Source organism: Chenopodium album, chromosome 5 (genome assembly GCF_948465745.1).
Source record: "Chenopodium album chromosome 5, dcCheAlbu1.1, whole genome shotgun sequence".
Taxonomy (NCBI): Eukaryota; Viridiplantae; Streptophyta; class Magnoliopsida; order Caryophyllales; family Amaranthaceae; genus Chenopodium; species Chenopodium album.
Window position 1 is genome coordinate 16,922,382 of NC_137838.1, and position 15,197 is coordinate 16,937,578.

The following is a 15,197-nucleotide window of genomic DNA, read 5'->3' on the forward strand; positions in this document are numbered from 1 at the left end:
AATCAGTTGCCGTTAATTTGTTGGTTCTACATTTTGTGGAGTAACTTATTATTCAGTAGGATGCTTTTGAGCAATGTTTTAATTTTTTTTTTTGAGGTGCATGTATGTACTCCGAGTACTACTTTTATCATGATTCATGTATGTGTTGAGTATAGAGTTGAGATGTACTATATATGTCAATTGCTTGAATCCATGATATGAAATACTCGTATTGAGAAGCTTTATTCATAACTCAATTGATCTCATTACTTTATCCTCGGTTTAACATGTTTGTGTGAAACTTATAATTCTCAAACTTGTTGAGTTTTGTGAAGGGAAATTATGTGATAATTTTACTTAAGGAGATTGTATGGCTTTCTCTTTGGAGAATTTTCGAGTAAAGTATTTTGGGAATTGACTACGATTTTCTAATATTTTATGATGGTTTATTGTTACCGCCTATGACTCTTTATTGTGTTATAATTCTTTATGAATAAAGCATGAGTAATTTGTAAATGCCTTGAATTTTATATGGTGGCTTGGGAGTTAATATTTTGAGGTATTGTTGAATTATTATCCTTGATTAATTCAATGTTTCAAAGATCTCTGCTCTTGTCCACCTTATATGTTATTATACCCAGTGTTATGACATAGTTGTGAATTTTTCCCAACCATATATTTGTTTATGCTCTATTTTGGTATTTGAACCTTGTCCTTTCATGTGGGGGTTTTTATATCCAAATATTTCATTCATTAAGAATGTGGGTGCATTGGTAAGGGTTTTGAATCAGACTTTGTTGTCCAATGTGGGGGAAGTAATAAAGAATCAGTGTTGGACTCAAAGTCTTGCTTAGTTTTTGCTTGATAAATTGCATATCCTAATTGATTCTTTATTGAATAAATTGTCTTTGAGCATATATGTGTATTATTACTATGGTTCAAGTGGTTGGATATCCAAGCTGGATTACTTGACTCTAGTAGGAATGAGAGGCATTAATGTTAAAATTTTCTATTGTTTAATGCAAAGCCTAAAAGTGGTTAATTGAGCTAAAGATGGTTTATGATTGAGTTTTCCTTACAAGTTTGTTTTGGTATCTCTATGTCTTTAGAGTATTTACTTTAAAGCAGTGAAATATCATGAATGATTGTTTCTGTGGAAGAAGTCATTGAATATTAGTTAGATTATGTCTAACTATGTATAGATTTTTACAGTCTTTTTCCTGGGATTGTGATGCTTAATATCTCTTCTATGGATTGTGTTGCTAATTCACTGAGTTATCGTTGGAAGTCTTTAAGGCTAAACTTGTGATGGATGAGTCATTGCTATAATATAAAGTTTTTTATCTTATTGATCATATAGGAGAAATTAGTGTCCATTTGGTAGTCTTATGTTTCTTGGGAACTATGCTTAATCTGATATTGCTTTTTATGTAAGTAGATTAAGCAAGTATACTCTTAACTCGAGCAATGACCATCGGATAGTTTTGAGGAGGTTGCATAGGTACTTGAAAAGTACAAAAGATAAGAGTTTGCACTATTGCAAGTTTCCATGAGGTCTTGAAGTTCGACAATGAGTTCAAACTCAAGCGGTTATGTTTGCACCACTAAGTGGTGAAACTATGTTTTGGAAATTGTGCAAAGCAATCTTGTTTTGTTATGTTTGTTTTGGAATAATCTAATTTATTTCTCTTGAATTGACAGGTTATGAGGCAAGATGGTCAAGAGTGCAGGGCTCTTATGAGCAAATGTGCTTGCAAATATCCCATTATAGGGGAATTTGTTATGATTTGCAAGTTGAGGTTACTTTTGATTGAACCATGCCTATAATAGTTGATGTCAAAGATAATTTTGTCGAATGGGGTGATATCACTAGACTACATAAAGTCTAAAAATGTTACGGATCCGTTATCTAAAGGCCTATGGAAAAAAAAAAACTAGTTTTGGAAACATCGGAAGAGATGGGGCTAAAGCCCGTGGTATGAATTGTGAAATAGTGAACTCCTACTCACCATGAGTTCAAAGGGGAACATTATGTCATAATTCGGAAGCACATTTTTATTTTATTTTTCCATCTCTAGATGTTTGTTTGTGCTTAGCTACAAATGAGAATGAGGTTGAGCATACGACTCTTAATGAACCCATATCCATATTTTTGGAGGTGTGTTGTAGCTCACACTTGATGGAGTTCACCTACTTAGGTGTGGAAGTGTGGCCGCTTCCTATGAGTATTTCGTGGGCTTATACTCTAGAGCACCTATGAGCATCCAGGCTGGACGTATGGCCAGTATAATGCGTCACCTTTATTCGCGGAATTTCAGAATATTATACATGCTCAATTGTGTGGCTCAAAGTGACGGGTTCCTAACTCCCTATTAAGTTCAAGACGAAGGTCACTTGGTAGGTGAGGGATCATAGCTTGATGTCCACTATGTGTTAATTCAAGTCGCGAGACATTGACACTTATGCAATTGTTTTGTTTTGCCCAAAACCAATTTTCTTTCTTTCTTTCTTTCTTTCACATCTTCGAACCTGTGGGGGATTGTTGGAAGTTCTTGAGTGAAATACAAAGAAAGGTGAGAGGAAATAAAAGAGGTAGTCCCACTTTGATAATTTATCAAAGCTTTATGTCGTTTATTCATTGGAGTAGTTTTGTACTACTTGTTTGAGAAGCGGTAAGTGGGTTATGGATATATCTCTTAATACCCATTATTATTGACGGTTTATTGTTATTGGAATATTGTATCTATTACAATATTGATGGTCTATTCGTTTGAATTAAGTCGTTGAGAATGTCATTGATAATTCGGGGGTTACGCTCATTCACAGTCGATTATAAATGCCTAGCCGTTGCCTCCTTGATTACTCATTTCATTAGTTGGTCAATGACACTTAATACTCCACTTATTAAGGTTGGCCGTTGTCTTCTCTACATATATATATTCAAGCTTCTTTGGGTTCCATAAGACACAGAAAAATCAGCTATCTTTTACCCTCTTTAAATTTATCCCTTCGGTTTTTGGGCAAGTATTCTGGTTCCTGTCGGGTTTGTGAGTGCACACAAATTCCGGCGCCGTGCTTATCCTGGAGGGCGACCGCTCGATGTCTACTGCACCGGGGTAGCGCGGAATCGTTTTTTAGGTCAGTGGTTTACCACGACGCGGCAATTGTCCATTTGACCTACACAACATTGAGATAAGTATTTTTCGTTTAATTTGCTTATTTAGTAACATCTTCATCTTGTCACTATCATGGAAAATAAATAATAAATAAAGCTCTAATCATTCTGTTGATGTTGAAGTGTTGAACTTGTCCATCTTACAATGTTTTTTTATGTGTCTCGTTATCCATCACCATAATAAATAACAATTATTGTGTGATTCTTGACCATGTTGGTGGATTGTGTTAGGAATCTTTTAAGACGTAAGGAAAACCATAAAAAAAAAAAAAAATAAGCCACAGTTAGTACATATGGTATGAACATTTTGATTCCTGATACGCGAATACAACTTTTATACAGATTAAACCAAATTTCATTCATTCCATACGTCTGTCACCTGGCAACCCAAACTTGTCATTGTCAATATATAAATTGTCTAAATAATTTCATTTCATTCAAATTTAAAGAACCAAACCATAAAAATGTCTTGCAAAATTTTAACAATCTCCCAGGAAAGAAAATGTCATTCCTTGTAGCAAACCACATTCCTTACACACTAGATTTATATACAAATATCGTTATTCGAGATCTAAGATTTGCTCTACTGGATAATTTTGACACATGAAGTCTAAGAGAGGGCATAATTACACAAGCCTTACCTAAACACTGTACATGCTTTCTTACCTATCTCAAGCTCCAAACGTCAAACAGTCATTGGCATGAAAGTTTGAGAATCGAGCTATTGATAGGCATGGTGAGCTATATAAGAATTAAAGAACATAATTCTCACAAATTAACTAAAGAATTCGCGATCTGGCATCAGTATAGGCGCCAAAAGAGACCAAATGTAAAGTCCTGCAGTCACCCATTCTGTGCAAATTTTCACCCAGACAGAAGCCCAACCAACATCAATTAGATCTGCGCTGTCAGACGAACTGGTCCATCCCGAGAGCAGCATGGCAGAGTACATGCTAGCGAGGGCAAATATCAGATGAAAGAAAGTGTATGAATAACTGACAGGACGGGATTCCGAATCCTTTTTGTCGCCAGCTTCTGGGTCGTCTGAGGTCAGAAGAGGGGTAGTAGCACCTGCAATGGACACCAAATTCAAGAATTGGTGAATAGTCAAGAAACGTGTCAGAATTCAGTTAAATTTTACTCTAGTCGGCAGAAGGGTAAGACAGCAATGAGAGAACATAGAAGACCAGGTGACTGTAGAATTGAGAAATCCTTACAAGCCTGCAAGATCTAATCATGCGTACATAAAGCATTGAATTTCTGTGAATACATTTGGGTATTTATACCTGCTCTTGGAGATGAGGGGGGTGATAGAAATGCCTTTGATGAGCCAGCACGAACAGCTGAGTACAAGACTGAGAGCACGGTTGTGATCAATCCAAGGACAAGGGTGCTTGTGGAAACAGCTTTGGATTTGTTATGTAGGCCATTGCAAATGTAATCACGAGGTTCACTTTAAAGACCAGTGTAACATACATAAGCACAGTAGACAGAAATTACTGAGGTCAGCAAGAGGTTTCCAATGACCTGTTCACAATTTAACACATCAATAGCTAAATCAGCATTGTCTTTCCACACAAAAATTATCCTATATAGATAAAGCAACATTCTCTCATTATGCATAAATCCTAATCTTGGCATCAAGCTACTAAGGCCAATCGAGCAGAGATCATAGCCGAATTGACATCCACTGTCCATAGAGAGAGGGAGAGCATACAATTGTACAAACCTAACTAAGGTCAATTATGCTCATATGAAGTCGAATTTTGCAATACTTTTGCACATCTTACCATGGGAAGTTCCTATGGGGTAAGACCACAATTCAAAAGAAATTGGTTCCACAAGGGTACAAGCAAACTGGGCAATACGGAGAAATAAATCTACAAGGATTAGGGATTTCTAAGAGGTGTAATGCAAGCAGTGAAGCTCTTCAGTTTTCATGACCAAGACAAAGGTTCTATGTCCTTTTGATTATGATTTGCAGACTGGTTAGTTCCAATGGTGATACAAATGATGCACGTGAACATAATAATAGCGAGATGCATGTACATATATAATAATAGATCTAATCAGAAACTTAGTGTTATCTTTTTTAGACTCAGAATTCTCAGTTTCCTTACTTGGTTTAATTTTGTGGTAAAATTCAAATTTGGTTGATGATGAGCTATATATTTAAGTACCTCTAAACATCAGATTATCTTCCCTTTCCGAGCATCTATTGCGACCCATACCAACAACATATCAGTCAGGCTTGAAGACCACCCATCACCTAAATCATGCAAAAAAATATTTTGAATGAGTTATGGGGAATTGAGATTTTAATTATGCAATAGATTTTTATTATTAAAATTCTTTTATTTATGGAAATTTTGTCAAAAACTGTTAGTGAATATGCTTAATATTCCTTCATCCCTTTGTATTCTTGTAATTATTATTGAGTAGCTTTATGTATTCTCTCATAATTAGGTTGTAATATTGGACCTATATAATCTGGCAATGAGAATGCAATCTCTGAGGAGAATCACACAACTTCATTATCTTACATGGTATCAGTTGCCTACGGGTGACTCTTCATCCCTTTCTCGACCCTTAGCCTACCGTAGCATTCTAACAGCCATCATCTCTCCTTCCGTCATTGATGGCCGGCGATGATGCAACTCCTCCACCTCCCCCTAACACCTTCCAACCCGCCTATGCCGTCAACAACATCAAAAATCTAATTAGCATCACCCTTGATCAAGAAGAAGGGCAATACGCCACATGGGTTGAGCTCTTCCATATCCAAGCCTGTGCGTACAACGTTCTTGACCATATTGATGCCTCCGTTTCTCGGCCAACGGATATTGATGATGCGACATGGACAAGGTTAGATGCCATTGTGAAAGGTTGGATTTACAGTACTATCTCCAAAGACCTTGTTCACACCATCATGAAGCAAGGTGCAACCGCTCTTGAATTATGGAATAGTCTTGAAGAGGTTTTCCATGACAACAAGCACACTAGGGCCGTGTATTTGGAGGAGAAATTCAACAACACTCGACTTGAGAATTTTGCTAATATGGCAGATTATTGCAAAGAGATCAAGCTTCTTGCCGATCAATTAAGCAACGTCGACAACCCGGTCTCCGATAGAAAGATGGTTCTCCAAATGATCTCTGGTTTACCAAAAGGGGAGTATGACACGGTTGCCGCTCTTATTTCCCAAACCGAACCAACCCCAAGCTTTAGCAAGGCTCGTTCTATGTTCTTGCTAGAGGAAACACGAAAGTCAAAGCAAGATGAGCATGGTCAACAAGCCCTCATTGCTCAACAACCACCACCTGCCGCCAGTGCACCGCCGCCACCTCCACAGCAGCAGTCCGATAACCACCGTGGTGGGGCAGGACGTGGGGGGAGGGGTCGTGGCAGAGGACAAATCAAGAATGGGAAGGGGCGTGGAAGGGGGCGTAATTCGAACCCCTCACAACAGCAGCAGTCCAACGACCCACAATTTGGGGCCCAACAGGCTCCTCAATGGGGAGGGCAGCCCATTTGGCAGCAAACCCAACCTGGCCAGTGGGCCTCCCCCCCTTGCCCATTCCCTACAAGCCCAATGCAGCAATTTAGAGGGCAGCCCCAACCATCTATTTTAGGCCCAAGACCAAATCAGAATCAAGCCTACTTTGCTAGCCCAAGTCAATCCGGATATGGTCCTCTCATGACTCCCACTGAATTTGGTCAAGCCTATAGCTCCATGAGCTTCCAAACTCCCGACAACGGATGGTACATGGACACGGGGGCCACTTCTCATATGACTCGTGATTCGGGTAATTTTTCTAAATTGTATAATTTGAGCATTCCTCAATATATTTTGGTCGGTAATGGCAACCGCATTCCAATTCATGGCTATGGATCCACCACTACTCCCCCACCTAACTCCTCTTTCCATCTCAACAATGTCCTATATGTTCCTAGCATCATTAAAAACCTTATTTCTGTGAGAAAATTCACTTGTGATAATTCTGTTTCTGTTGAATTTGACCCTCTTGGTTTTTTTGTGAAGGACCTTCATTCGGGGAGAATTCTAGCGAGATGCAATAGTGTGGGGGACCTCTATCCTCTATCCACTACTTTCGCTTCCAATACTCAACTCTCTTTAGCTGCAATATCTCCTTCAACTTGGCATCATAGACTTGGCCATCCCGGCGCACCAGTTTTTGATTATCTTAGGAAAAACAATTTTATAAATTGTAATAAGCATTCTAGTACTCCTTTTTTCTATTCTTGTCCTCTAGGAAAACATGTACGACTCCCCTTCAAGTCGTCTACTTCTGTAACGTTTTCCCCTTTTGATATAATTCATGCGGACTTATGGACTTCCCCTATTACTAGCAAATTGGGTCATAAATATTATTTGGTGTTCCTTGATGACTACTCTCATTTTCTTTGGATTTTTCCTCTAAAATTCAAATCCCAAGTCTATGACATTTTCTTGAATTTCCGTACTTTTGTGAAAACACAATTTGAAAGGGAAATTAAAACCTTCCAAAGTGACAATGGTCGGGAATTCGATAATTCTCCCTTTCTTACCTTTTGTGCGAAAAATGGCATGGTCTTTCGACTTTCTTGCCCTAACACTTCTTCCTAAAATGGAAAAGCCGAAAGAATAATCCGCACTATCAACAATATGTCCCGCACAATTCTCTTTCATGCTTCTCTTCCACCTTCTTTTTGGGTTTATGCAATCCATATGGTTGCTTATATTCTTAATATTCTACCTTCAAAGACCATCCAAAACAAAACACCAACCGAAGTTTTATATCGTAGATTGCCAACATACGACCATCTTCGTATTTTTGGATGTCTTTGCTACCCAAACTTGAGTGCCACCGCTCCTCATAAACTAGCTCCTCGCTCAAAACCATGTGTTTTTTTGGGGTTCCCTTCCAACCATCGAGGTTATCTATGCTATGATTTATCATCTAACAAAATCACCATTTCACGACATGTCACCTTTGTAGAGGACATTTTCCCCTTCTCTAACCTCTCCAAGTTTCGTGAATCAGATTACGGATTTTTAGAATCCCAAATTCCTCCCATTTCAGCACCTCTTCTAATCCATGCTCACCTTGGCCCAGCAGGTCAGCCCACCACTGCCGGCCCAGATTCACCACAACAAACCCCACCTACTTCCCCACAAAATTCGCCCTCACACTCCAATCAGTTGGGCCGCGGCTCGGCCCAGCAGGCCACACCCCAACAGCCCAGTTCGCCTACTTCCCCCAATTCTCCTATCATCCAATTTGGATCAATTCCCACAAATGTTGTCCAAACTCCTCAAACAAACCCAATTCCTATTCAAACACATTCTATGTCTACTCGTGCTAAGAATGGGATTTTTAAGCCTAATCTGAAGTATAATTGCTCGGCTCAAGCTATTTCCTCTATTCCTAAACATCCCAAATTAGCCAAACTTGATCCGAATTGGAATGCCGCCATGAATGAGGAATTTAATGCTCTTGTAAAACAGCAAACTTGGGAACTTGTTCCAAGACCGGAGGGGGTGAACATTATTCGATGCATGTGGCTATTTAAGCACAAATACAGGGAAAATGGTGACTTGGAGAGACACAAGGCGAGACTTGTTGTAAATGGCAAGTCTCAACAGGTTGGAGTTGATTGTGATGAAACTTTTAGTCCGGTGGTAAAACCGGCGACTATTCGTATAGTTTTAAGCATTGCTATGGGGAGAAATTGGCCTATTCATCAGCTTGATGTCAAAAATGCGTTTCTTCATGGGGATCTCAAAGAAACTGTCTTCATGCATCAACCGCCGGGTTTTGTGGACCCTCGGTTTCCTCATTATGTATGCCGGCTTCGAAAATCTTTGTATGGACTGAAACAGGCTCCGAGGGCATGGTACCAAAGATTTGCTAATTATCACCTTCGGATTGGGTTTGTATGTAGCAAAAGTGATAATTCACTATTCATCTTCCGTCATGGCCCGAATGTTGCTTACCTACTCTTGTATGTTGATGACATTGTGCTTACCACATCTTCGGAGGCTCTAAAGTCAGAGATTATTGGGCTCCTTAAATCTGAATTTGATATGTCGGATCTCGGTAAGCTCCATTATTTTTTGGGAATTTCCGTGACGAGGTCTCCTAGTGTTATGTTTATCAGTCAATAAAAGTATGCGGAGGAGATTATTACTCGTGCCAATATGGGGAATTGCAAACCGGTTTCCACCCCAGTTGATTCCAAGTCCAAATTGAGTGCTCTTGTTGGCAAACCGGTCGCTGATTCTTCTCTGTACCGTAGTCTTGCAGGTGCATTGCAATACCTCACCTTCACACGTCCGGATATCGCATATGTCGTTCAGCAAATTTGTTTGTTCATGCATGACCCTCGTGAGCCTCATTTCAATGCCCTCTAACGCATCATTAGGTACATCAAAGGGACTACCGACCATGGACTGCACCTCTACCGGTCTGCTCCTAGCAGCCTTGTCTCGTATACGGATGCCGATTGGGGCGGTTGTCCGGATACTAGGCGGTCGACTTCAGGCTATTGCGTCTACCTTGGCGATAACATTGTTTCTTGGTCAGCGAAGCGGCAAGCTACCTTGTCTAAGTCCAGTGCCGAGCTGAATACCGTGTCGTCGCTAATGTTGTTGCGGAAACTTGTTGGCTTCGCAACTTGCTGCTCGAACTTCACTGCCCACTTAAACGGGCTACCCTTGTCTACTGTGATAATATCTCGGCTGTGTACTTGTCTAGCAATCCCGTCCAACATCAACGAACAAAGCACATCGAATTGGACATCCTTTTTGTTCGTGAGAAGGTTGCCTCGGGTCAGGTTCGTGTGCTTCACGTCCCCTCTTCGTACCAATACGCGGACATTTTCACAAAGGGTTTACCTCGACAGCTCTTCTTGGATTTCAGAAACAGTCTATGCGTTCGGCCTCCTCCCGCTATGACTGCGGGGGTGTGTTAGTGAATATGCTTAATATTCCTTCATCCCTTTGTATTCTTGTAATTATTATTGAGTAGCTTTATGTATTCTCTCATAATTAGGTTGTAATATTGGACCTATATAATCTGGCAATGAGAATGCAATCTCTGAGGAGAATCACACAACTTCATTATCTTACAAAAACCTCCTTTTAAAAACATTTTTTTTGTGAAAAACCTCCTTATAATTTTTTTTTTTTTTGTCAAATCATACCTTAATCAATTTTTTTTTTACAAAATCATACCTTATGACGGAAAACGGGTTTTGACCCTGTTTTCAAGCGTTGACCACCAACATGTTTAACGGAAAACCACCACCAAAATTAACCCACCACCAAAGACCAACCACCACGCCCACCCCCACAACACCCACGCAAACACCAACAACCCCATCAATCGACACCAACAACAGCCGCAGAACCAACTACCGCACGCACCACCTCCAATCGCCACCAATTCGAGCCAACCAGACCCTCGCAACTCGCCTACCCCCACCTGTCCAACCACTCCCTTCGCGGCGACAATACCCTAGGCGATGGAGATGAAGGCTGCTAGGGATTTTGGGGCTTAATTGGTGTGGATTGGGGTTGCAATTGGTGCGGTGTTGCAGCGGTGGAAATGGAGGCTTCTGGGGATTGATGTTGTTGTGCTTGCGCAGAGATAGGTGGTGCAGAGGAGCAGGTGGTGGTGATGTGGTTGCGCGGAGATAGCCACCGTGTTAGGAGGGTTCTGGTTGCAGTGGGAAGAGGAAGGAGAGTGAGGGTCGTCGACGGGGTTCTGGGGCTGGGATAGCGTCGCCGGCGGGGGGGACAAGAAACCCTAGACGCTGGTAGGAGGTGGTGGTGGTGGATTGGTGGGTTTGGGTGGTTTTCCGTTGAACACGTGGGTGGTCAACGCCTGAAAACGATCCCTGTTTTCCGTCTAAAGGTATGATTTTGTAAAAAAAAATTTGATTAAGGTATGATTTTACAATAAAAAAAATAAATTAAAAGGAGGTTTTTGACAAAAACATGCTTTTAAATGAGGTTTTTGACAAAATTTCCTTTATTTATCAATAATATATTAATGTTAGCTCTGGTCAAAGAGCTCAATAAAATGTATGCTATTTATTTATTATTTGTTTTTTTTTTTTTGGAAGAATGGTTAATGGAAATATCTTTATTCCAATACTTTGTCTCCAACATACAAGTAATTTTATTGATTAACATAAGTTACAAAGAATGTAGCTAATTTTAAGAGGAAAAAAAAATTTTTGTTCAAATTAAATAAATCCGTATTTGCACATCTTAAATAACTAAATAAATTAAAAAGATATAACGAGTTATTTTACCTTGACTCCTTGTTGATGACGATAGACGTCAAGAAATATCCAGATTCGGGATATGGCATATATTGGGCCAGTCTTCCCCGTCTGATTTCCGGCATCTACCCTTGAGCTGAGGGCTAAGTCTTATTTTAAGGGTAGTGAGGGACAGGCGTCGCATTGCTTCTGGCAACGATTTTAGTTTGCGGCACCAGTAAAGTTGAAGAAGTTGCAGAGATGTAAGGTAGTTGATGCATTCCCCAAGCTCCTCCAAGTTACAGCAGTCATGCAAAATGAGGGATTGGAGGGAAGTCAAGTACTGAATCCCCTTTGGCAGTATAACTACCTTTTGATCAGCTATTTCCAAGGAAGAAAGGGAGTGAAGAGATTCCCATGGTATCCCTTCTAAATTACTTTCTAATGTGAGGGATTTCAGGTTGGTGAGATGCTCTATTCCCAGATTCTCCATTCCCCTGCAATAACTAATTTGAAGATCTCGAAGAGAAGAGGAGCAGCTCTGTATTCCCTCCCTAATTGTTCCTAACTCTATAGTCGACAATCTGATACAAACCGCACTTCTGATAAACTCCCTAGGTAGGGAATTGAAAATGCGTGCTTCATCAATATGTAACCTTTCCAAAGAGAATGGAACGCGTTGATCTCTGAAACAAAATGTCAGTTCTTCATCGACTAGAAAAAGATTTAGTTCTTTTACATGTGGGCAGGGAGGAAAGTATTTCAATCGTTCACAAAAGTAAATAGTCAATTTATGGAGCTGAGGAAATGACGGAATGAATACACTTTCCTTCTCCGTCCATCTTATATCTCTCCACCACCCCTTTAAGTTTGGCATTTTATTCAATATTAACTCCTCAAGAGATGGGAAGAATAATTGTGCTGACGAAGATGGTGCATTGCTCTCTATGTACTCAAGTTTATTCAAATGGTCAAGTTCAAGATATTTGAGATGACAAAGTTGACTCAGAGATGATTGGAGATATTGCAACTCATTACATCCTACCAATTTGATACTTACAAGCCCTGACGCCAAACTTGGCAATACGGTGCCAGCATACTTCTTCACCCTCGTCTCGTAAATTTGGTGATTGTAGAACAAGCTCTCTAACAATGACGTTTGACCTTCTTTGTGATGAGAACGAAGCTTACAATCTAACTCTATAGACTTTATATGGACATCAAAACAATCGAAAAGTAGCATGTTATTGTATGAGCTCCCATGATCTCCAACATAGAGAGTACCTCTGAGGTTGTTGATAAGAGCTTTCAAATCTATGGACTTGCCAATTTTATCTTGATTGAGTTCATCATCTTCCCTACCCAATACAAACATTTCTAGTGTGTGAAGACACGTTAATTTACCCATCCCTGCTGGCATATGATTCAAACTCGAACATCCATATATATCTAGCACCCTAAGATTTACCAGTTTGCTTGTGTCCTCCGGCAACTCCTTTAGATTGTTACATCTAAGCAATATTAAAGTTTGTAAATTGTGAAGCTTGGTGATCGATTTAGGGAGCATCTCCAGCTTATAATTATTTGACAGATCAAGGTACCTCAAGTGTAATAATCTACCTAGTGTGTCTGGTAACTTCCTAATATTCAATATAGACTGCAAATATAATACCCTTAAACAACTACCCTTTGAAATAATTGTTTCCACATCACTCATCTGAATACACCCATTCTTCAAAAAGGTACGCAATGTTTTACTTGAAGTTAACCAGCTAGCCAAATACTCGTTACTCGCACCAACAAACAAATGACGAACTTTCCCTTCAGCTTCATGAGTACTAGAAGCAGTCCATGTCAAGGACTCCTTCCCAGCTATCTTTCGGGCAAGGTCATGTATAAGATCATGCATTTTGACTGACTTAACTCCACCAGAGTAATTACGCTCAATATCTTGGAAAAAACATCTATGCAATAGAATTAAAAAATATCTTTCCCCTACATCTTCCATGCTATTATCTGTTCCACTCGGAACAAGATAGCCATGTGCTGACCATAAACTAATCAACTCTTGTTTATCTATGCAGTAATCCTGAGGGAAGACTGAGCAAAAGCTAAAACAACTTTTTAGGGCGGGATCAAGATGGTAATAGCTAAACATCAAAGTTGGCATCAAGTCATCTTCATCTTCACGCATTTTAGCAAAATCAATTCTTCTATATGACTGCCAAACGGTTATATCTTGACCGCGCAACAAACTAGCAACCACCCTTATGGAAAGAGGAACATTGGCACATTTTATCACAATATCTTTGCCGATTCTAACTAGGCTAGTGACCGCTTCGTCTTCCCTATGTCCAAGAGATATTTTCTTGAACAATTCCCAAGAATCTTCTTTTGAGAGACCTTCTAACTCATGTATTGGATAACTTCCAATAGCTCCAGCCACCTTTTTGGAGCGGCTAGTTATCAAGATCCTACTTCCCTTCTTACCTAAAATCAAGAAGTCTTTCAACACATCCCATTCTTTACTGTTCTCAGACCATACATCATCCAAAACAAGTAAGTACCTTTCCCCTTCTATCTGTTCTCGAATTTTTAAATATAGATCCTCGAATTTATTTATCTCCAACTCGCTATGCATTTTACCTAGGATATCTTTCATGCTAAAATTTTCCGACACACAAACCCAATACAGTTTTTGAAATGCCTCTTTGATCCGAAGATCATTGTACACAAGTTGGGCAAGAGCAGTTTTTCCTAATCCCCCAATCCCCACAATAGTCACAAAAGAAATATTCTCCGAGTCATCTTTTAACAACAAATCCACAATGGCCTCCTTATCTGCATCTCTCCCAATAATACTCTGTTCATAAACATAAGAACAGGTTTCCTCTCTACTCTTGACAGGCTTATACAGCTCACTAAACCCAAAATCACTATGGTTTTTGGCCAAGCTATCTAATTTCTCCCTAAGCTTCTTAATGTCTTTTGACATATTAACAGCAAATACCAGTTGGTTACTAGAAGAAAAGAAGCGACGTACCTTCTTGAAAATCTTACCACCAGGCATTCTTTTCAACTGGTGAGCAATGGTGTTGAATTCATCCAACAGATCATCAGCCTCATAGACAGCATCCTTGAGGTTCTCGACCCGGTTTTTCCCTTCTTTTGTGAGCTCCTGAGACTTGGAGTCGGCATCCAGGAGGCAGTTCTTGATGATTTTGACAGTATCGAGCAGCTTCTGAAGTTCATATTCATAATTACAGATGGAGCATAGCTTTCGCACTTCTGCACACTGCAATGTCGCAAACAACGTCTGAGCAGCAGTGAGTGCAGTAGCAACGTCCATTTTACAGCAAACTTTTCAAGAAGACAAAGCAGGGAAAGGATACAGCTAATAAGTATGTTATGGGGTATTCTTTATGGTTGGTGAGAAATATGAATTCTATGTCATATTAATAATGGGTGAACCTTAGCTTTCTCAACTATATAGGATACTAATTGGTCCTCTTTAAAATAAACAGAAAATTAGTTTAACCTTTTAAACTTTATTCACATGCAACCCAAAGATCAATTTTGTAAGTTTTCTAAAATTTGAAAACCGAAAGCAAACGCGTATCAAAAGAATCACTCCTCCCAAGTATCCATAATGATGTTCCAACTATGGCAATATTCAATTATATCTTGCTGTAATCCATATAAATATTATTATACTTCTCCATTTTTAAAAGTATGCACCAAAAATAATGGGACCATAATACCATATGTCCGT

General features: G+C 39.5%; 2 protein-coding genes and 1 pseudogene across 3 annotated transcripts; 1 reads left to right on the top strand and 2 right to left on the bottom strand.

The window, feature by feature from the left end:
- Nucleotides 1-3,631: 3,631 nt before the first annotated feature.
- On the bottom strand, nt 3,632-5,790 carry LOC145632673 (membrane protein PB1A10.07c-like; annotated as a pseudogene). The gene is made up of 3 exons (XR_014112585.1): nt 5,767-5,790; nt 4,441-4,681; nt 3,632-4,225 (listed from the first exon to the last, which is right to left on the bottom strand). The product of XR_014112585.1 is annotated as a membrane protein PB1A10.07c-like (transcript).
- Nucleotides 5,791-5,792: 2 nt separating this feature from the next.
- LOC145632674 (uncharacterized) lies at nt 5,793-10,938 on the top strand. Its single transcript, XM_081685021.1, has 3 exons — nt 5,793-7,182; nt 8,200-9,255; nt 10,805-10,938. The coding sequence occupies exons 1-3, from the start codon at nt 5,793-5,795 to the stop codon at nt 10,936-10,938; spliced, it is 2,580 nt and encodes an 859-aa protein (XP_081541147.1).
- A 566-nt stretch (nt 10,939-11,504) lies between these two features.
- On the bottom strand, nt 11,505-14,774 carry LOC145632675 (putative disease resistance protein RGA1). The gene has a single exon (XM_081685022.1). It carries the CDS (start codon nt 14,772-14,774, stop codon nt 11,505-11,507), a length of 3,270 nt encoding a protein of 1,089 aa, XP_081541148.1.
- Between the last annotated feature and the right edge of the window lie 423 nt (nt 14,775-15,197).